The sequence below is a fragment of the Rhineura floridana genome, chromosome 2, assembly GCF_030035675.1.
Source record: "Rhineura floridana isolate rRhiFlo1 chromosome 2, rRhiFlo1.hap2, whole genome shotgun sequence".
NCBI lineage: Eukaryota > Metazoa > Chordata > Lepidosauria > Squamata > Rhineuridae > Rhineura > Rhineura floridana.
In genome coordinates this window covers 205,027,859-205,050,368 of record NC_084481.1, presented here as the reverse complement: position 1 = coordinate 205,050,368, position 22,510 = coordinate 205,027,859, and the positions used below count along the sequence as shown (strand labels likewise).

Here is a 22,510-nt window from a genome sequence, read left to right as displayed (position 1 = left end):
CATCTTCTCTTTCTCCTCTGTGAGGCGGAATTTGCATTGCACACATTCCATCTTTTTCCAAAACGGAAGTTTGTAGCTTCATTAAATGTTTTCCTGGTGCATTATCCAGCCTTGTTGCCATGGACCTCAACTTGACTGCAATTTGTGCTCTTCTTTTTAAAGTTTGCAATATTTAATTGCTCTTTACCCAACCTTTTCATGCCACTCCTTTCTCTGCTCATTGCAGGCTTTGATACTTCACCAGCTTGGAAGATACAGCTTGGCTGAGAAGATCCTTAGGGATGCTGTCCAGGTGAACTCAACGGCCCATGAGGTTTGGAATGGGCTTGGGGTGGTTTTGCAAGCTCAGGGCAATGACGATGCGGCAACAGAGTGTTTCCTGACAGCTCTGGAGCTCGAAGCCAGCAGCCCCATCGTCCCTTTCACCATCATCCCCCGAGTCCTCTGAAAGGCTGTCCTGGTAAATTGATGAATCGTCATGCCTCACGTTGATACAAGGATCTTTGGAAGCATATTGCATGAGCCTTCCTCCTGACTCCAAGGGCAGCTCTTCAGACTGAGAGGTAACACAACAGAACAGGCAATCTGCTCGCTACTGTGGGAGATTCTGAATATGGAAGTGATACAGCATGTTAATGTTCATGAAGAAAAATGACTTACCAGAAGTGTGGCGGAAACCACACACCACCACCATCACCACTTGTGTATCACCTACATATTTGCCCCATAGTGCGTTTAAAGCCTGATACTATTGTTCAAATGGGTATCGTGCCATGTTTTATTAGGTGACATCTGAGTGTTATATAAAACTCTAAATAGAATCAAACACCAACTGTACAATAATAAAGTTAAAACTCAGTGCCAGAGCAGCCTATTTTTCACCAAGCCTGTCAAAGACCTGTCCTCTTCATGTCTTTCAATCTCTCTAGGCCCAGAATCACAATGTGAAATTTGCTGTGCTCCATCTCTACAGTAGTCCAAGCAAACAAATTAGCTGAAAGGTTTATGTTTTTAGTTAATAACTGTGATGTGTAGCTAATTCTTTATTTAGAAGAGAGGTTGTGTACAAGAATATTTATATTTTATCAATGTATGCCTGTTTAAAAAAAAGAAAAGAAAATATTAGTTATTTAAGTTTAACTTTTTTATGTGAATTCAGAGTTTATTTATCAATGGAAATATGTAAAAAGATGCTAAAGATGGAATATTTACTGACATTCCTTATGCATTATAAACCCATTTGGCTCAGTGGGAATTATGTTAATAATAAAATGATTTTTGGATGGATATGGTGATTGTCTCATTTGTTTTGAGAACTGGATGATAATTAATGGCACTCCAGATCATGACACAGACACATTGGTGAGTTGAATTAATCTGATAACTCTGATTTACACAGTGATGTTTGAATAACATCTGGATTTGAGCTCAATGACTCTGTTTAGACATAGTGGTAAACAGTGGTTCAGTGCTGCAACTAACATTTTCTTCCATTTTAGATTAACCACGGTTTAGTATGTCAAACTGTAGTTTACCATAATTAGAGTTGGGGAGGGAGAGACAGTGTTGTTAAATCTTTTTGTGAATCCTGATTGGCTTTATTTATACTTCATGTGATTTGGAAACTATACTTCTGTTAATGCAGCCTAAAATAGCATTTGCCTTTTTTGCAGCCACATCACACTGTTGGCTCATATTCAGCTTGTGATCCTTCTCGCAGTAGTATTGCTGAGCCAAGTATCCCCCGTCTTACAACTGCATTTGTTTCTTTTTCCTAGGTGTAGAACCTTGCACTTATCCCTGTTAAATTTCATTCTGTTGTTTTCAGCCCAATGCTCCAGCCTATCAAGATCCCTTTGAATTTTGTTTCTGTCTTCCAAGGTGTTAGCTATCCCTCCCAATCTTATATCATCTGCAAATCTGATAAGCATTCCCTGCACCTCATCATCCAAGTCATTAACAAAAATGTTGAAGAACACTGGGCCCAGGACCGAGCCCTGTGGTACCCCACTCGTTACTTCCTCCCAGTTTGAGAAAGAACCATTGATAAGCAATCTTTGAGTGTGATTCTGGAGCCAACTGTGGATCCACCAGATAGTTGTTCCATCCAACTGACATTTAGCTAGCTTGCTATTCAGAATATCATGAGGCTCTTTGTCAAAACCTGTGCTGAAATGAAGATATATTATGTCCACAGCATTCCCACAGTCTGCGAGGGAGGTTACCTGATCAAAAAATGAAATAAGATTAATCTGGCAAGATTTGTTCTTATTTATTTTGTTTATTTATTTATTTATTATTTGATTTATATCCCGCCCTTCCTCCTGGCAGGAGCCAGGTTCTTGATAAATCCATGTTGGCTTCTAGTAATCACTGCAGTGTTTTCAAGGTGCTTACAGATTGACTGCTTTATAATCTGCTCCAGAATTTTCCCAGGGATTGGTTGACTGGTCTGTAGTTCCCAGGTTCCTCCTTTTTGAAGATTGGGACATTAGCCCTCCTCTAGTCATCTGGCACTTCACCCATCCTCCACCATTTCGCAAAGATAATAGACAGTGATTCCGAGAGTTCTTTAGCCAGTTCCTTCAATACTCTAGGACGCAATTCATCAGGCCCTAGAGATATGAGCTTGTTCAAAGTGATTAGGTATTCCTTGACCATTTGTCTATTAGTCTCAAGCTGCAATCCTGTCCCTTCAACTTCACATTTGCCAGGAGGGTCATAGACCCTCTTTTGGGAGAAGACAGCCAAAGTAGGAATTGAGCACGTTTGCCTTTTCTTTGTCATCTGTTATCATTTTGCGATCCTCATCGTGTAGCTGTACCACCATTTCTTTTCTCTTTTACTATGGATGTACCTGAAGAAAGCTTTTTTGTTGCTTTTGGCATCACTCGTTAACCTCAGCTCATTCTCAGCTTTAGCCTTCCTGATGCCATCCCTGCAATTCTGTACTCTTCCTTTTGTAGTCTGGCTTTCCTTCCACCTCCTATGTGTCCTTTTTTGTTTTCAGGACATCTCTAAGCTTTCTGTGAAGCCACATTGGCTTATTCTGCTGTCTTCCCCCTTTTTTCCTTGATGGAATTGTTTGCCACTGTGCATTTAGAATTTCCTTTCTTAGAAACTCCCACCCATCTTGGACTTTTCTCATTAGGGTCGCTTGCCATGGAACCATACTTACCATTGTCCTGAGTTTATTAAAATCAGGGTACGTGTATGGCTACTCTCAACTTTTGCTTCCTTTAAAATCAAGAACTCAAGTATAGCATGGTCACTTTCCCCCAGAATTCCCGTAATTGCCACTTCATCCACCAAGTCATTTCTATTGGTTAGAATCAAGTCAAGGATAGCTGGTGCAGCATGTGGCACTGTTGGAAGAAAATGTGTGAGGCCTGGAACAGTGGGTAGCCACACTGAGGACTATAAGAGAAGATGAAGAGTTCTTAGAACGCTGGAACAACAGCAGCAAAGAGAAGTGGAGGTGGAGGAGCAACAGCATGTGGTAGCAAAAGAGGACACTGCTTTGGAGAGGAACAACGAAGTGGAAACTCCGTGGGAAAGGGTGACAGTTAGGAGTAGAAGAGCTAGAAGACACCCTTCACCAGTGGAACTATGGAACTGCTTTCAACCACTCGAGGATGAGACTGGAGGACAGCCTGTGGTAGAAGAATTACAGTAGACCCCATGCGACAACGAGCAAGAGCCTGAAGCTCAATCAATCAGGGACAATGAAACCACGCCCCACAACAAGAAGAGAAGAGTACTAGTAGTGGGAGACTCTGTACTGTGTGGGATCAAAACCCAAGTATGCTGAGAAGATCCATGGACTCACCAGGTATGCTGTCTACCAGGAGGACGGATTAGAGATGTGACGGAAGGGTTGCCATCACTCATCAAGCCCACCGACAGGTATCCCTTTCTCCTCATCCATGTGAGAACAAATGATACTGCCAAACGGAGCTATGAAGAAATCACATCAGACTTTGAAGCTCTGGGAAGGAAACTCAAGGACTTTGGGCTCCAGATAGTTTTTTCATTCATCCTTCCAGTACTTAGAAGAGGAGTAGAAAGGGAAAGGGAAATACGCCGTGTGAATGAATGGCTACGAAGGTGGTGCCGACGTGAGAGATTTGGATTCTGGGACCACGGGCTATGGTTCCTGGAAGATGGACTGCTGGCAAGTGATGGGCTGCATCTCACAAGGACTGGGAAGAATGTTGGCCACAGTATGGAGAAGTTCATCAGGAGGACTTTAAACTGAATCCTAAGGGGGAGGGAGACGTAAACTTGGTCGTAACGACTGATGAAGGCTTGTGCACAGTAACGGGAACAGAGAAATCAGCTCTAATAGGGCCCAGTAACAGTCCTAAGAAAAATGTAGTAAGGAGCTATAATTCACATGGTCTTCGATGTCTGTATACTAATGCGCAGAGCATTGGAAACAAGCAGGACGAACTTGAACTCTTAATACAGGAGGATAATTACGACTTGATAGGTATAACTGAAACTTGGTGGGATGACTCCCATGACTGGAATACAGCAATTGAAGGATATGACTTGTTCAAAAAGAACAGAAGGAATAAAAAGGGAGGTGGAGTCGCCCTATATGTTAAAAATATATATCCCTGCACAGAAATACAGGAAGATGAGCTTGGTAGCTCCACTGAGAATATCTGGATTAAAATTAATGGGGCAAGTAATAAAAGGAATGTGGTGTTTGGAGTCTACGACCAACCAGCCAATGAAGGAGAAGACAAGAATGTAACTTTTGAAAAGCAAATTGCCAATGTTTCAAGGAGGCATGATGTAGTAGTAATGAGGGACTTCAGTTATCCCGATATCTGTTGGGAGACAAATTCTGCCAAACACAGCCCCTCCAAGAAATTTCTGACTTGTGTTGGAGATAACTTTCTCCTACAGAAAGTGGAGGAAGCAACCAGAGGATCAGCTATCCTTGACTTTATTCTAATCAATAGAGATGATTGATGGATGAAGTGGCAGTTACGGGAACTCTGGGGGAAAGTGACCACACCATACTTGAATTCTTGATTTTAACAGAAGCTAAAGCTGAGAGTAGCCATACGTGCACCCTGGACTTCAGGAAAGCTGATTTTAATAAACTCAGAACAATTGCAAGTACGGTTCCATGGCAAGCGACCCTAACGAGAAAAGAAGTCCAAGATGGGTGGGAGTTTCTAAAAAAGGAAATTCTAAAAAGTGCTTGATTCCTACTTTGCTTCAGTCTTCTCCCAAAAAGGTCTATGACCCTCCCGGGAAACATGAAGTAGAAGGGGCAGGATTGGACCTTGAGATTGATAGACAAACGGTCAAGGAATACCTAATCACCTTGAACGAGTTCAAATCGGCAGGGCCTGATAAACTGCATCCTAGATTATTGAAGGAACTGGCTGGAGAACTCTCAGAACCGCTGTCTATTATCTTTGCGAAATCATGGAGGACTGGTGAAGTGCCGGATGACTGGAGGAGAGCTACTGTTGTCCCTATCTGCAAAAAGAGCAAAAAGGAGGAACTGGGAAACTACAGACCAGTCAGCCTAACGTCAATCCCTGGAAAAACTCTGGAGCAGATTATAAAGCAGTCAGTCTGTAAGCACCTTGAAACCAATGCAGTGATTACTAGCAGCCAGCATGGATTTATGAAGAACAAACTAATCTTATCTCGTTTTTGATCAGGTAACCTCCCTTGTAGACTGTGGACATAATATATCTCGACTTCAGCAAAGCTTTTGACAAAGTGCTCCATGATATTCTGATTAGCAAACTAGCTAAATGTAGGCTGGATAGAACAAATATCAGGTGGATCCACAGTTGGCTCCAGAATTGTACTCAAAGAGTGCTTATCAATGGTTCCTTCTCAAACTGGGCAGAATTAACGAGTGGGGTACCACAGCGCTCGATCCTGGGCCCAGTGCTCTTCAACATTTTTATTAACAACTTGGATGAGGAGGTACAGAGCATGCTTATCAAATTTTCAGATGATACAAAATTGAGGGGCATAGCTATTACCATGGAAGACAGAAACAAAATTCAAAGGGACCTTGATAGGCTGTTGCATTGGGCTGAAAACAGCAGAATGAAATTCAACAGATAAATGCAAAGTTCTACACTTAGGAAAAAGAAACCAAATGCACAGCTATAAGATAGGGGATACTTGGCTCAGCAATACGACATGTGAGAAGGATCTTGGAATTGTCGTTGATCACAAGCTGAATATGAGCTAACAGTGCAATGTGGCTGCAAAAAAGGCTAATGCTTATTAGGCTGCATTAACAGAAATATAGTTTCCAAATCGCGTGAGGTATTAGTTCCCCTCTGTTCAGCACTGGTTAGGCCTCATCTTGAGTACTGCATCCAGTTCTGGTCTCCACACTTCAAGAAGGATGCAGACAAACTGGAACAGGTTCAGAGGAGGGCAACAAAGATGATCAGGGGACTGGAAACAAAGCCCTATGAGGAGAGACTGAAAGAACTGGGCATGTTTAGCCTGGAGAAGAGAAGACTGAGGGGAGATGTGATAGCACTCTTCGAGTACCTGAAAGGTTGTCACACAGAGGAGGGCCGGGATCTCTTCTTGATTGTCCCAGAGTGCAGGACACGGAATAATGAGCTCAAGTTGCAGGAAGCCAGATTTCCACTAAATATCAGGAAAAACTTTCAAACTGTTAGAGCCATATGACAATGGAACCAATTACCTAGAGAGGTAGTGGGCTCTCCGACACGAGGCATTCAATAGGCAGCTGGACAGCCATCTGTCGGGAATGCTTTGATTTGGATTCCTGCATTGCACAGGGGGTTGGACTTGATGGCCTTATAGGCCCCTTCCAACTCTATGATTCTATGATCGTCTAGTTGCTTCCTCTACTTTCTGTAGGAGAAAGTTATCTCCAGCAAAAGTCAGGAATTTCTTGGTAGAGCCGTGTTTGGCAGAATTTGTCTCTCAACAGATACTGGGGTAATTGAAGTCCCCCATTACTACTACATCGTGCTTCCTTGAAACTTTGGCGATTTGCTTGGCAAAAGGTTCCTCTTCTTCTTGATTGGGTGGTCGGTAGTAGACTCCAACCACCATGTTCCTTTTATTCCTTGCCCCATTTATTTTAATCCAGATACTCTCAGTGGAGCTACTGTATTTCTGTGCAGTGATACATATTTTTAACATGTAGCACGACTCCACTTCCCTTTCTATTCCTTATGTTGTTTTTGAACAAGTTGTATCCTTCAATCACTGTATTCTAGTCTTCTGGACTGAAGAAGATTAGCAGCCAGATTTCTTTGCTCTTCAGTTTCCATCACTTGTAATACGCCACATTTGAACCAGGCAGTACACATACTTTTCCTGTGCTTGCAGCACTGATCCTGTATTGCTAACAACAATCAGAATTTTCGCACTGTCTTATATTCATGCCTCTTTGCTGCATGAAACACATTGGATTGGTGGACCCAGTTGCTGTGGGTTGTTATACAGGCATACAAGTCCTTTTTTTATGTCATGCAATGCAATACTGTGCATAGTTGCTCAGAAGTAAGTCCCACTGTGTTCAGTGGGGCTTACTCCCAGATCCTGATTGAATCTGATGTATTCTGGACTCTCCTCAGTTTAAAAGAGATTCAGGAAGAGCATGGCTGTCTTGCCTACTGTAAAATTGGACTTACGTATAGAGGAGCTGTAATTTCAAGTGCCTGAAGTGGCATTGACACAATATACAATATCTGATTGGGATTCTCTCACACATGACAAATATAGGCACAATGCTATTACTTGTAATGTTGTGGTGTTGATTGTGATCAATACATTCAGTTTTAGGCATTTATTTATTTTAGACATTGATTTGTTCCCTATAATAGGTCCTAACGTACAGCTGTAAATTTCTTGTAAATCTGCCACATACTCTTTTGAGCAGAATAAATATACCTTGCTCCTTCTACCCTCCATTGCCTTTTATAGTTCTTCTCCTCCCCTTCATGGGAGCAAGTCTTATAGTTCTTCAACTGCCTATCATATGGAAACCATTCTGTACAGGTAATATTTTCCTCTCTTTTTCTGAACTATTTTGAGATACTATGCACTGTTTTTTCTCCCGAGGCCACTGGTACCACCTACAAAACTTGTCTAACAACTTATGTCCATCAAAATCACTGCAGTTGCGGAACGACTGCTTGCACAGCAGAACTTTCTCTTTCATCCCCTGCACACCTCCAGCCCTCTGGAGCAAGTTTGGGGGGGTGGGAGGAGAGGAAGGGAAAATTCTGTTGCACAAGTGCAATGACTTCATTGGAAGTAAAACTATATCTTTAATCAAGTAAAGTGGTTGATTATTGTTTTTTCTGTTTGTAGCACTTGTAATAATTCCTGACATTACTGGCTGTTTTTGCAGCCACAATAGTGTATTAACCTGATTTTTTAAATTGATTTTAAATTCCCAAGTGACAAGCTCATTAGGACATAAGTATCATATAAGAATAACATGTAAAAACCATTCAACTTTTATGTAACATTTGTCAGAATCAAATTTCAGCAGTTCAGGCATCCTACTTTCTTCCAATTATAACTGTTTCTGTGTGAACAAAAATAGCCAAATCTGCAAGAGGAAGCCCTATTCCTGTTTAGAAATACATACCACTGTCACTGAAACTTGCTTAAATATTTTCTGCTAGTTCACGCTAATGTCCATTCAGAATCTGTGCATACACATAGCTTCTTATGGAAGGCGTAAACCAATAGAAGACTGGTGTGTTTTGAGTTACATAATACTTCATATGCACATGTTACAGTGCGCAAGCCAGAGCTCAAGGATTCATTTTGTACAAGGAAAGCTTTGAGCGTCAGTCCACTGCTGTTGAAAAGCTGAGTGAAGAACCCACAGGCTAGATTCCAAGTCCCTTGTTCAGGCATTTCTTCAGCAATAAAGTAGTTTAGCAATAAACAAAATATCAAGATTTGTGTGGAAAGGCCGCTTGTGCCTTAAGGCGGGGGTTTGGGTTCAGCTCGATGGAAGAGGAAGGGACAGGCTCAGTCAGGAAGGAGGCTGCTTGCAAGCACAGAGAGCTCATTGTGCTGCCCCGTAGGATGTACTACTACTTTGACTGATGTGCTCCTGGGCCAGTATCCGAGTGCAACAACATGAGAGAGAGCTGCTTTGTTCAGATCTGCTACTACTGTATTTATAGCAGAAGACAGCGATGAACACTGTGGTGTGGGAAAAGTGTCTATGGATGACATTACCTCAACGGCTACCAGTTCCCACATGAACCTACCCAATTACTGAAATCTCCTTGCAGGTCCTTCTCCAGATGTCCCTACCACCACGATTGGGTGTTAAATGGGTGCAGACCTAGACCTTTCCAATGGTGGTGCCTCCATTCTGGAACTTTCTTTTCAAGGGGCTTACCTAATGTTAAGTCTGATGTCCTCCTGGACTTTTCCTGCACCTGGACTTTTGAGAATTGTAGCTGAGTCCCCTCTCAGAGTGATATTTCTTTTCTGTTTTTAACATGCATATTTTAATGTATTTTGTGTTAATATATATTGCTTGTCACTTTTAGAGGCTTTAGCCTAATAAAGCAGGATTTCTAAAAATAAATAATATATGGGGGAAAGTTGGTTGTCTGACAAAAAAGCTTAAGCTTAGGCCTGTAACAACTTGTGGTTTGGGATGCTACAGAAATCAGCAGGAGCTTTGGCTAGATTGCTTATTGCTGAAACCCAGCACCAAGTCTAATGTTGGAATGACACTGTAGAGAACTTCATCAGATGTCCTCAGATTATAATGTAACTTCTGCAATACTTTTTCGCTGACCTAAGAAGGCCATAGCTCAGTGGTAGAGGACATAGTGTCATAATCCTGTATTGGACTCCGAAGCCAGAAATTCAAAGTGAGAAGAGGAATTTCCTCAGGACCACAAGCACACAAGCTACTGGAAGCCCTTATGTACAAAATCTGCAAAGCTGGTACCCCTCCAGCCCAAGGATGTTGTGTTGCCATCCTCTGGCTCAGAAGACTCCAGCTCAGAAGTGTTGGAAGTGGGGCAAGACCAACTCCTGTTTTGTTCTTTTGTTTATGTTCCAGAAGGGAGATAGAGTTAGGGTCCTCCAGATGGATAGGCTTGATTACCTGTGATGCTCTGACTGACTTCCTTCCATCGCTAGACTGATACATCTTAGGGAGGCTTATCGACCCCTCCTCGTTCCACCCTTTCCTTCTCTTCTCCAACTGTCCGAGAGAGAGGAGACCCCTTTGTCTCTGCTCTCTCTCTCTCTCTCTTGAGCCATGAGGGCAACTCCCAAGCCTGGGCGTTGCGCCTCCAACTTAGTTAGAACTAGGTATGCCTTTCTATCTACTATGTATTTCTATAAATAGCTTTTCTTATTTTACTAAGTCTCAGTGATCTCAACGCAAGGTAAAAGCCTGCTACTTAGGTAAACGCACACACTGGCACACACGCATTTCAGACCGTTGACAATCTCTGCTTAACAAGCATACAAATTTACACAACAAGAAGCCTCTATGCCACTGGAGTCTCCCTTTCACTGTCAGTACATGACTGCAGGAGAAAGTTGGGCCTCTTTTAATGAAGAAGCACATATCAGTGAAAATAGAAGGAGCCACTCAGAGCTATAACTACTATATAAGGCTCCTTCTAAGAGTAACTGCTGCTGAAGGAACATCTGAGCCCTACTGTCAATCGCTATTTGGCCGGAGCCCTGTGTGGAGCTATCCAGGGTACCCTTGCCTTGCCTGTGCTGAGGTCGGTGCTTGCATCAGAATACATCAGTCCCTGGCTTCTCCAGGTGAGACTGGAAAAAACCCATCTGAAACTTTGGAGAGCCATTCAGTGTACACAGTACTGAGGTAGCTGGACCCAATGATCTGTCTTGGTGTAAGGCAGATTCCAATACCTTCACAAAGGAGCGTAAGAAACCACTCTTACTCAACATGTCACCTTCTGCCCCAGTCTCATTACATCAACCAATTCAGGGATGGAGTTTACACATCATGCTTTAGCCTAATGTCTCGTAAGGCCAAGTTGCTGCTGCTGCTTCAGTGCAGATTAAGACCAAGAGGATACAATATGCTGTAGAGAAATGACAGAGTGGGTTTCCCTTCAGTGGCCTGTTGGTTTCCCCCTACAATTCACCTCACCTGTTTCTCCCAGCCCAGGTTGCAGATGCCACACCATCACCACCAGGAGCAATGAGCTTAAGCACCCTCTTCTCACTCGCTGCTTCTCTGCTGTAAATCATGCCTTCCTGGCCCCAGTTTTCAGCTGGTCTTTGAACCTCAGCTCAAGAGCCTGAGGCAGAACTTAAGGAAGCTTTAACATCTGCACAGCATTGTTTGCCACTATTAGATGGAAGTCCCCATTAATTTTTGCCACAATTCTGTCAGCATCCATATCACTCATAGTGATGATATATACTCTTAATACACTTCCTGTTTACTATAGGGAAATGAATAGCTTCTTTTCTGTAGTCCTGGAGCAATTGTCCACATTGCATCCTAGGACAATATAAGGCAGGGGTGGGCAACCTGAGAACCATGGGCTGAATGCATCCCTCCATGTCTGTCTGGCCCTCAGCCCCAGGCAATGTTCCTCACAGGCCACACTTGTTAAATTTGATTGGTCCAGGAATCAAATTGGAAGATGTAGAATCACTGAAGATGGGGTGGATGATATGTAAGCACTCTATAGTTCAGAATTAAATTCAATTCCTTGAATTTGTGAGTTGGGATTCATGGGAGTCACTCATCACACTCTATCTGCCCAGTGACTTGCTTTGGTATTTAAGCAAAGTGAACCCACATCAGGCAAAATGGTGTCAAGAGTGTTGTTCTGATATAATAATTATTACTATTATTGTTATTATTTAAATGTATTACCCGCCCTTTACCCACAGGTCCCAGGGTGGGTTACAACAATTCTAAAATACATCATTAAAAACAGTTAACCTAAAATCACAACATCACAAAAATAGGGTACGTCCTGAAAATACGTATTTCAGGTGTTAAAGGTCAGGGTAGAGATGCTTCTTCAGCATTCACTGAAAACTACAGTGAAGTTGCCAGATGCACCTTTGTGGGGAGGGAGTTCCACAACGTAGAGGCCACCTTAGAGAATGTCCATTCTCAGGCCACCACCACTCCTGACCTTCTGAGGGTGGTGGAGCTACCAAAAGGGCCCCCTCTACTGGTTACAATACCTGAGAGGGTCTGTAGGGAAGGAGGGTTTGGGTCTTTGGGACCTAAGTCATGAAGGGCTTTAAATACTAGCATGAGCACCTTAAATTGGACCCAGAAACAAACTGGCAACCAATGCAGCTGTTTTAAAATGGGTTATATGAGTTCTAAAGGGAATCCCAGCCAGTAAGTTGGCTGCTGCATTTTGGATCAGTTGAAGTTTCCAAATTGTCTTCAAGAGCAGCCCTACATAGAGCGTGTTGCAATAACCCAATCTGGAAGTTACTAGAGCATGGAGTACTGTGGCCAAGTCACCACAGGACAATTCCGATGGTGCTGAACAATACGATAACTATTTTTTGGAAGTGGCTCTGGAGATATGAGCGGAACCACTGAAACACAGTGCCCCCAGCTCTCACCTCCCAGAGATGCTCCAGAAAGATACCATGGTCTGGCACCCTGGGCTCCTGCTGGGAGGAAGGGCGGGATATAAATCAAATAATAAATAAAATAAATTAATAAAATAAATGGTCAACTCTATTGAAAGCCACTGAGAGATAATGAGCAGGGTTGTATTTCCCCGTCTCTCTCCTGCAGAGCTTGGAAAAGTTACTTTTTTGAACTACTATTTCCATCAACCCAATCCAGTGGCCATGCTGGCTGGGGCTGATGGGAGTTGTAGTTCAAAAAAGTAACTTTTCCAAGCTCTGCTCTCCTGGCAGATGTCGCTTGCAGGTATACTGCAAGACTGTCGTAAGTTGCTAGGCACTGTGCCTAGAGAGTGGGAAAGCTGGATTGTGTTAAACCTATGCATATTTGGCTGTACGTTTTGTTCTGTTGGAGGGCAATGTTTGTATGCTTGTAACTATTCCTATATCAAACCTTTTTTAAAGAGCTTTTTTATCCTTTTAGTAAACGTTTAGTCAATTCATCAAACCTTGTAGTTTCTGTCTGAAAAGCACTCCTGGTCTAAGCCAAGTCTATGAAGCCTTCCCCAACTCCATCATGAGTTTAGAAAACCCATTCCTGCTGTGTTTGGGGTTCTCAGCTTGAGGACAGCTTGAGCTTGGACTCACTACTCCTTAAACAATTTCTCAGTCTTGGGAACCTCATTACCATGCCAGAGAGCAAGAAAAAAAATCATAAAAATTAATATGGAAAGACAGTCCTGGCACTGGGATTTGAGAAGCATCTTTCTGCTCCCCCCCCTTCTCTTTCTCTGTCTCCCCCTGCCCTTTGCTTGCTCTCTGGGAGACTCTGGCAGGCTCACTTTTGGCTGTCCATCTGGATTGGAGAATGGAGGGGAAGGGGGAAATGACATTTGCTTTGCTGAAAAGAAGAGGTTGATTGGTGACATCTGGGCAAAGCTAAAGCAGCTACTTTTCTCCAGAGAAATGCTGAGAGGGGGATCACTGTCTAAAGCAGGCCAAGGGGCTAATGCTTTTGCGAGTCCCTCTGTGTACATGTCCGTTTTCTCTCTGTGATTCTTTTTGCATGTGCATGCCCCCGGCTCAGATTGGTTCCCTCCGTGCGCAAGCGCTGTGGCTGTCCATCAGCTTCCTTCCTGATGAACCGACAGTGCAGCTTCCTCTGGCTCCTGCTGGAGCATTGGGAGCCCAGATTGTAAAATGATGCCTACCTAAGCAGGATTCTCAAAAGAAAAGCAGCGAAGTCGGGCCCGTGTACGAGATGTCTTCCATGACAACAGTGAAAAGGTCCTCCATGCCTTTACCAGGGTCGACTTTCCTCCCACATCCCCTTCCCCTACTCCCTGCATGTGGGCCATCTCCGCTGACACTTTTAAGGAAAACATCTGTGGGAGAGGACAGCTTGAGCTTGGGCTCATGCTCCAAGCTGCCACAGGGACTGGCTGGCTAGCTCTCTCTCTCTCTCTCTAGTTCAATGATTCATGGTGAGCCTCTAACACATTCTGCTCTTGCAGCGCTTTGCTCTCCAGTTCCTAGAAGAAAGCAGCCTCCCAAGGACCAGGCTGTGCCTGAAATATATCAGCTGCTCAATAGCAGCCTATCTGCCCCAGAAGAGGCTGCTGGATAAATCGCAGCTTATTGGTAAGGTGACTATAGGGAAGAGCAGAGGTTGTGGAGGAGTTCATCCTTCTTCCATGATAGTGTCAGAGGAAGCTCCCTTATATTGAGTTGGGGGGGGGATTTGATTCAGTTCACATTTCAAACCGAATTGATCAAAACTGCAATTTCTGAAACAATATGAGAACTGAAACACAGCCATCCTTCGAAAGTCATACTTCTCTGAATTTTGCGGCACAGTTCTCCAACCACAAATGTTTACAAAAATGCATATATTAGGAGAAATGTGCATAAAAATGAACATATTTGTAAAAATAGCATAATTATATTAGGAGAAATTGCTTGCAAAAATTGATGTGTTAGTCAAAACTGCTTACAAAAATGTGTTTATTAGGAGAAATTCACATTCAAATGCTGAAGAATTTTGATGTGGATTTTTTTTTAAATCACAATTTGCTCTAGAGATATGGAGAACTGGATTTAAAATTGGCAGAATGAGAAACTGAAAGAACCAAAATTGACAGGTCCTTCCATCCCTAATATTGACACAGACCTTTTGTCCTTCTAGCTCACTATTGTCTCTATGCCCTCCATGATTTTATTTGGGGTCTCTCCCAGCCCTATCCAGAAATGTCAAGAAGTGGATGTGGGACCTTCCAGGTGCAAACCATGTAATCTGCCACTAAGCTATGGCCCTTCCTCTGTCCTGAGTCTCAGAATACCTTCCCCAGAGTATGGTATGAAGGCACATGACTGACTGAAGCTAAGCAGATGTGGGTCTGGTCAATGCCTAGATAGGTGAGCGGCTAGGAACCAGATATACACTGCCTTGGTTCCCCAACAAAAGAAAGGCAGGATATAAATGTAATAAACTAAATAAAATACCATCAGCAAGGGGGAGAGCAACGGATATGGCTCTTATCGTAGCAGATTAGGCTACATTCCAGCCTTAGAAGTCAGAGTTTTCTACACATGCACCTCTCTCCATCATCTATCCAGGCAAGCAAGGGACATTATCACAATCTGAGGGCACGTTCAAACCAGGCAAAAGCTCTCAGGGAAAGGCCAGCCAGAGGTGTCTGAGGAGAATCCTGAGGGCCAGATAGTTTTGGTGAGCTGCATTTGGCCTCCCAGCCTGAGGTTCCCCACCCTTGTCCTGCCTTAAAGATATCTGTGTGGCATGGTAATTAGAAGTCTGAATTGTGATATCTCAGATTTAAATTTTATTATAGTCACAAACCCAGTACTATCTTTTGGTCTAATCCCCTCTATCTGCAATTTACAGGTCGAACGAACAGGGCTGTTTTAAGGGTTACTGAGAGATGCGAACATGTTAAGAACTTCAAAGCACTATATGAATACTGTTGTTAGCCATACCAAACACAAATCTCCATATTTTCTTGGGTGGCCATTTACTCATTACCAAACTAGAGGACAAAAAAAGGGGCCTAGATTTGCATAAAATCTGCATATGCAGCTTATCATAGCGGGGAAGACTGTGACCTGCATGCATGAACAGACTGCTCTCCAGGTGCTAAGCATTGATGGGCAACTTCTTTCTTACTGTGTGTGTTTTTAGGATTTTGTAAAAATTGACTGCTTTGTCTTGATGCCAAAAAGGCTTTTTTGCCCCAAGACCCCTCCAAAAATGTTCAGTTTTTAGAAAAGGTTTTTTTTATTATTGGCTACTCACATAGCTCCTTTAATGGGCACACTCCTTTTTTGTGCCCATCCCTTCAAGGCTGTCCCCAAAATTTGTTTATTTAAAAAGAGAGAGAAAAAAAATGGTGTGTGTATATTTTAAGGTCCTTCGTATTTTTTGGTAGTTTTTTTTAGTATCTTTTTCCTGATTGCTCATAGAAATCCCCTGCTCTGATTCTGTGCTGCCAGATGTTTTTTGTGACCCCCCCCAAGACTTCCCCAAATCTGTCCTTTACAAAAATGACCATGCCCATTTTGGCATGCAGCTCCAAGAGAGTTGACCATGAGTCAATGTGGCCCTCAACCCTAAGATTAGCCGCCTGTGACCTAAATAAAAGACAGCTGTCTAATATGTGGAAAGATGCTATAACCTTGATGAAAAGGGTGTTACAGTTAGTTCCATAATAATTCTTGTACTAGAATCAATGTGTTTTCCTACCACACCAGTGGAGCTGGGGGCCACCAGAGGGCACCTTGCCCGGACCCTGTCAAACATGGAGCCAGCCCTGCAGGAAGGGAGTGATGATTTACAGCTTTGAATGATATGAACTGCGTCTCTTTTCTGAGGGCCAACAGTATATGATGAAGCACCAGTCCCAAAACTGAGTCTGGCCCCACTCAGAAACAGGACTATAGCTCCCACTATCCTCCAGGGGAGAGAAGCTTTTATTCTTGGGCAACTCACCTGAGACACAACTGTTGCACCTGGCCTTAGACAGAGAACAGATCCGCCATCCTGGGCAAGGAGAGGGAGTAAAGAGCACAGAGCCAGGCAACAGACCACCCCTTTGCCAGCACTGGGATTATAAACTCAATGGGAGTGCAACAACCTAATGAGAACAGAGTTTGGGGGTGAGTGGATGCGCTACCCCAGAACAATGCCATGTATTTTACAGGAGGCAGAACTAGCCCTGATGTATTTAATTTTTTAAATGTAAATTGCTTTTGAGGATCCCTATATATCAAAAGGTGGGAGACAAATCAAATCAATAGAAATTCTAAGACAGGGGTGGCTAACATGCAGCCCCATGACTCCATGTGGCCCTCAGTCTCACCTTATGTGGCCCTTGTCCTAATTTCATGCAGATGGCATGGAGGGGACACACAGGAGGGGGGTATAGAAAGGGACTGATAAAAAGGGCGGCCCCACACTCTCTTGACCCCACCCACTTTGGCTCCAGCCTTCCCCAACACTGACTGCTGCTGCACCAACATGTGGCCCTCAACAAATTACCCCTGAGGGAATGTAGCCCTTTACAGGAAAAAAGACGTTTCCCACCCTGTTTTAAGGGATATTTGTCTACAGACCGTCAAAGCACTGTCCACAGAAACACTGCAGCTTGACAAAACACAGTCGCTCCTTGGGCTCCCCTCATCAGAAAGATTGAAACGGCACTTGTTTACATCCTTTTCATGATGTCCCTATCTCATTTATGTGCTATGCTCTTTGACCAAATAAACACTGCACATCCCAGGCTTCTGGTTTAAGGAAATCTAATTGCCCCAGAGAGACCTCTGCCACACTCTCTTGAAAGCATTCTTTTCCCACAGGCTCAGCAAAGCCAAGCTGTCATTGGTAACAGTGGAGAAACAGCAACAAGGCTTTGAATCAAATACTCCCCTTTTCTTGATTTTAGCAAGAATGTCATTGTTGTCAGGAGCCCGTTGCTGCCTTGTGACCCAGCCATGTTACACAGAAGCTACTCGTTTATGAATGGGCTCCTGCTGGGAGGAAGGGCAGGATATAAATCAAATAATAAATAAATAATGAATTAATTATGGTAATAAAATATGTGTATGTGTTTTTGGAAGTGAGGCAACTCCTTCTGAAGCTCCATTCTTGTCTGGTATTTAGACAGCATGTAAATTTTGGAGGAGTTTTGCTCACTGTTGAAAGTCAACGTGATATAATTGTGCTTGAAATCCAGTGGGATGCAATAGAGAGAGACTTTGTTGCTTGAACGGAAGGGAGGATTGCCTTGCTGGATCAGTCCACCTTGTTTGAACAGCAGCTGGCATGATACTTCTAGAACGCTCAAAAACAGGCCTTGATGGTAATGGCTATTTGCTGCTGTTTGTCCTCAGGAGTATCTGGTTTTCATAGGTACGCTGCCCCTGTACATGGAGGCCCCATTTAACATAACGACTGGGCTGGGAAGACCAAAATTTGCCATGGAGTGGCACTGGGCAACTAATTGTCTCTCCATCTTTGTTTTCCTGCTACCCAATGGAATAATCTCTCCCTACCACCCTCCCTATCTCTCCCTATCTCTCCCAATCACCTGATTGCAGGGAGGGAGTGCTCATCCTAAACCGGTGCCTGGAGACTGTGAAGGGCTGGATGTGGGCTAACAAACTGAAACTTAATCCAGACAAGATGGGAGTACTGCTGGTCAAGGGAAAAACTGCACCAGGGACGGGGTTGCAACCTGCTCTGGAAGGGGTTGCACTCCCCTTGAAGGAGCAGGTCCGCAGTTTGGGAGTCCTCCTGGATCCTGTCCTACTGCTGGAATATCAGGTGGCTGCGGTAGCCAGGACTGCTTTTGGCCAACTCAAACTGGTCTACCAGCTGCGTCCGTTCCTGGAGGCAGTTGACTTGGCCACAGTGACACATGCATTGGTGACATTGAGGCTTGATTACTGTAATGCACTCTGTGTGGGGCTGCCTTTGAAAACAGTTCAGAAATTGCAGTTGGTTCAAAATGCAGCAGCCAGAATGTTGACTGGAGCACGGCGCAGGGAGCATATCACCCCTGTGCTTTATCGATTCCACTGGCGCCCAATTTGTTTCTGGGCCCAATTCAAAGTGCTGGTTCTGACCTTTAAAGCCCTAAACGGCTTTGGACCAATGTACCTGAGGGACCGCTTACGTCCATATGTACCTGTCCAGGATTTAAGATCATCTGCCTCTGGTCTCCTCTGCATGCGGAGTGAAAGATGTTAGATTGACAGGCACGCAGGAGACAGCTTTTTCAGCTGTGGCCCCCAAGCACTGTAATACCCTACCCCAAGAAGTTTGCTCTCCTCCCTCCCTGTTGGTTTTCAGGAGACTTCTGAAAGTGATCTTGTTCTAGAGAGCCTTTGGGTGGAACTGAAGGTAGAGCCTGACACTGATTTTATGTCTTCTACGTTAAATTTTACTTTTGTAGTCCCTTTAGTGCCAATCCCTATATATGTGTGTGTGTTGTATTTTATGTATTTTAATTGTATTTTATGCATTTTAATTTATTTCAATGTTTTTGTGATTTTACTGCTTACAGTTTTATTATGTACATGTCTGGTTTTATTTTTGTAAGCCACCCTGAGTGCCCTATTATAGGGTAGAAGGGCGGGATAGAAATATTTTAAATAATTAAATTAATTAATTAATAACAACAACAACAACAAGTAGGACCTGCAACAAAACATTGCAGTATAGAGTGCTCCTGCTTAGGGTTCCAGCCAGCCATGCTACATTAAGGATACTTCATTACAGTCTTCCTCTCTCTTCCCATTTTCACTCAGCATTTTGTAGCCACTGAGAATGCCCTGTCCTTATTGGACTGGGTTTGTTTTTCGGGGGGGTGTCTTTTCCTTAGGGTTTTTTCCCCCTAAAGCTTGGGGTTCCCTCAAGCCTGCTAAAACTCCATCTTGTTCATGGATGGTGCCTTTTTTGGCTACAATCAGCACTCTGATTATGAGTTTGCTTTTATTATTTAGGATATACTTTGCAGAGTTGCTGCAGTGGTAAACACCCAGCCTTAATTTGAGCCAGTTTTCATTAGTGCTCAGCCCTAGAATGGTAAATGCAGTGAAGTTTGTACAGGCAACATATCTTTGAAAATAAATGAGGATAAATGGTCATTGTTGTTTGGTATTTTAAAAATGATACAGGAACAGTTTCGTGGTCCTATTTCTTAGCAGAGATATAAATGCAAGCAGTAGAGTGAGAATCAACCAGCCCACCTTTTCCCTCAGACACAAATAACAGCAGGCACAATCTTCTTAGGTAAATAAGATAAAGAATGTTAACTCACGACCTTTCATATGTTCAGGAAACATAGGCTCTAGCTTAGATGGAAAGATTAGAAGTGCATTAGTCTTTGGTAACGATGCTCTCAGGAGAGAGCATCTTCCATGCTGCCTCTCCCAGAAATAAAAGCTCAGTAGCAAATGTTGGATATGCAGGAATCTGCTAATATCCAGGACAAAGGAGGAGGAAGCCAAGTAACTAACCCCACACATTAGGAAGTTACATCATGGTAAACAGGTACATAGGGATATCCCCCAAAATATCCCTTAAAGGGAACATCTCCCTTTTTACAAGGGAACATGCAAGTTTGCTTATTCTAACAATTGTCACTGCCTGTTAAAACTGAATGTTTTGGATCTTTCACTTTCATTCATTCTCCCCTTTGTACAGGTTGCCGTTCATATCTAGTTATGTTAATGTAACAGAGCAGAGGGTAGTGAGCAAGGAAATGGGCATGCCAAGAAGGAGCATCCCAGCAGCTGCAGAATTACTAAATACCTTATTGAAGTTCAGCATGAACCTCACCAGTTGCAATATATTATAGGGTGACCATGATGCCATACAGTGTCATGTGTAGGGATGTGGTAGAATTTTCTCCAATTTGGATTTGGTACCAAATTTTCCATTAATTAGCTTATTCTCTATTGTTGCGGATCAGATTTTTATGTAGCAATTTTTGGCAGCTATTTTTGAAAATGGATTTTCTTTTTTAAAAAATAGCTTCTAAAACATTGATATTAAGAATGAAATTTTTATCAATATTTCCTTTCATTTATCAATACTTCTTTCCAAAATATAGCTATTAATATCCATATTTTTGTGAAGGGGAAAAAAGGATCAGTAAAAGCAGAGGCTAGCAGACAAAGACCCGAATCGAATCTGGCAAGTTAGGTTGGTGGAATGCTTTTGAACTGGCACCGTCCAACAGATCCCATCCTAGTCATGAGATGCATGTGAGCTGAGCACCAGAGACAGGATGCATCAGCTTTTACTCAGAAATGTAACTTCAGCTGATCAAGAGAGGGGACTAAAAGCTGGAAAAGGTTAACTTTAGTAGCTCACACTATAAAAATATGTTTTTAAAGCCATTGCCCTACTCCACAGTCACTTCCACTAATGGAAACTTAGCTGGGGAGACTGAGCCAAAGGCTGTAGCCAAAATGGGGCCATTAAGAAACAAGAAAGAAGGCATCATCATGCTCAGAGGAACATCACGTTTTGCAGAAATACAAAAGAAAAAAGAATTAGCAAATGAACCATCTTTGGGGTGCAACTGCCCTCCCCCGATGGCCTAATGGAGACTAAGCAGGCTCAGTAGTAATGGAATACTGACAGTTGTGGAATGCCAAGTTGAGAAAGGAAAACCAGGCAAGGAGAGGGTGACAGGAATAGAGTATAATTGAAGAGGGCATGGCTGGCTGGCTGGAACACTGAACAGGAGCACTCCACACTGCATGCTGAATAGCAAAACAGGAACAGTTATTCTCCTGGGACAGGTAGCAAAAATCAGAGCTGCTTCTGATAAATAGAGACAGTTGGAGCACACACCTCTTTCAGTGATTCATCTGTGGTGTCAGATTCATGGGCTTCTTTCACCCTTCCATTTTATTTTGGGAACACTTGAACTATTGGCTATGCTTCTAAAATACCATTCAATGGAATTTTTCAATGCTGCTTGTTCAGCATTTAAAGCATGTTTCAGGAATCCTCCAAGACATGCCCTCTGCCTTTTTGCTCAAGGAGCACTAAGCTCACTGGGGCACAGTCGTGGCCTCTGCTGTCGGCTTCGCTGGACTCAGCACAAACACTTTTCCACACCTCTTTTTCTTTTTGGCAAGCAAACGGAGGATGCATAAGGAGAATATTAGTTGCTTTGTTGTGATTTTTTCACTTGCAAGTTCCAGGCAGAGGAAGGCAATTGTTTATGTGATTAGAAATTAAGTGTATGCAATGATGAGCTATTCATAATTTGCTCTTGATTACAGCAGGCAATGCTCTTGATTGAAAACTAAGTCAGTCCCATGTGGCTTGTACCTGCTGGGATTGTGGCATGGTATGGCCTGCTCCTTTCTCTCTAATAGTGGGTACCAAGTTAGAACAGAGGACATTTGGGCCTTGGTGTGCAAGGGGGAAATGCAGCCTGTGAATTCCTCTGTATTTGGATCCTGGCTTCAACAAACTGGAGGATGGTCCCATGAATATAGCCACAATCTGGCTCTGGGTAGTTTATGGTGTCTCTGTAATGCTGTCTTCATAGCTGGATAAGACATTTTGGTGGCAGCAAATCCAAATGGCAATTCACCTTCCACAGATTAATACAGGACATCGTCATTGGCATTCCTGTGCACCCCTTAATGGAATGACATGTGTTCTTGTGCCGCTGATGTTCATTTCAATAGGGCTCACACAGACAAATTGCCCAGGAGATTATTCTGCCCTGTGGATCAGCACTGTCTCTCCCACTCTGCTGTCCATAAAACGGCCTGCTGAGATGGCTGCATTGCCTTGCCTAATAACAGTAAGATTAGGCTGCTTCTGCCTTTCTTTGCCTCTATCATA

The 22,510-nt window shown here is 43.2% G+C and overlaps 1 protein-coding gene across 8 annotated transcripts in view; it reads left to right on the top strand.

Moving 5' to 3' along the window:
- Positions 1 to 1,281, top strand: part of TTC7B (tetratricopeptide repeat domain 7B) — a 178,621-nt gene extending 177,340 nt beyond the window's left edge. For all 8 annotated transcript variants that reach the window (XM_061611948.1, XM_061611949.1, XM_061611947.1 and 5 more), the window contains one exon: positions 227 to 1,281. In XM_061611948.1, coding sequence (XP_061467932.1) covers positions 227 to 448 — 222 coding nt within the window. In that variant the 3' untranslated portion in view covers positions 449 to 1,281. The remainder of the gene's footprint in view (positions 1 to 226) is intronic.
- Positions 1,282 to 22,510: the final 21,229 nt, after the last annotated feature.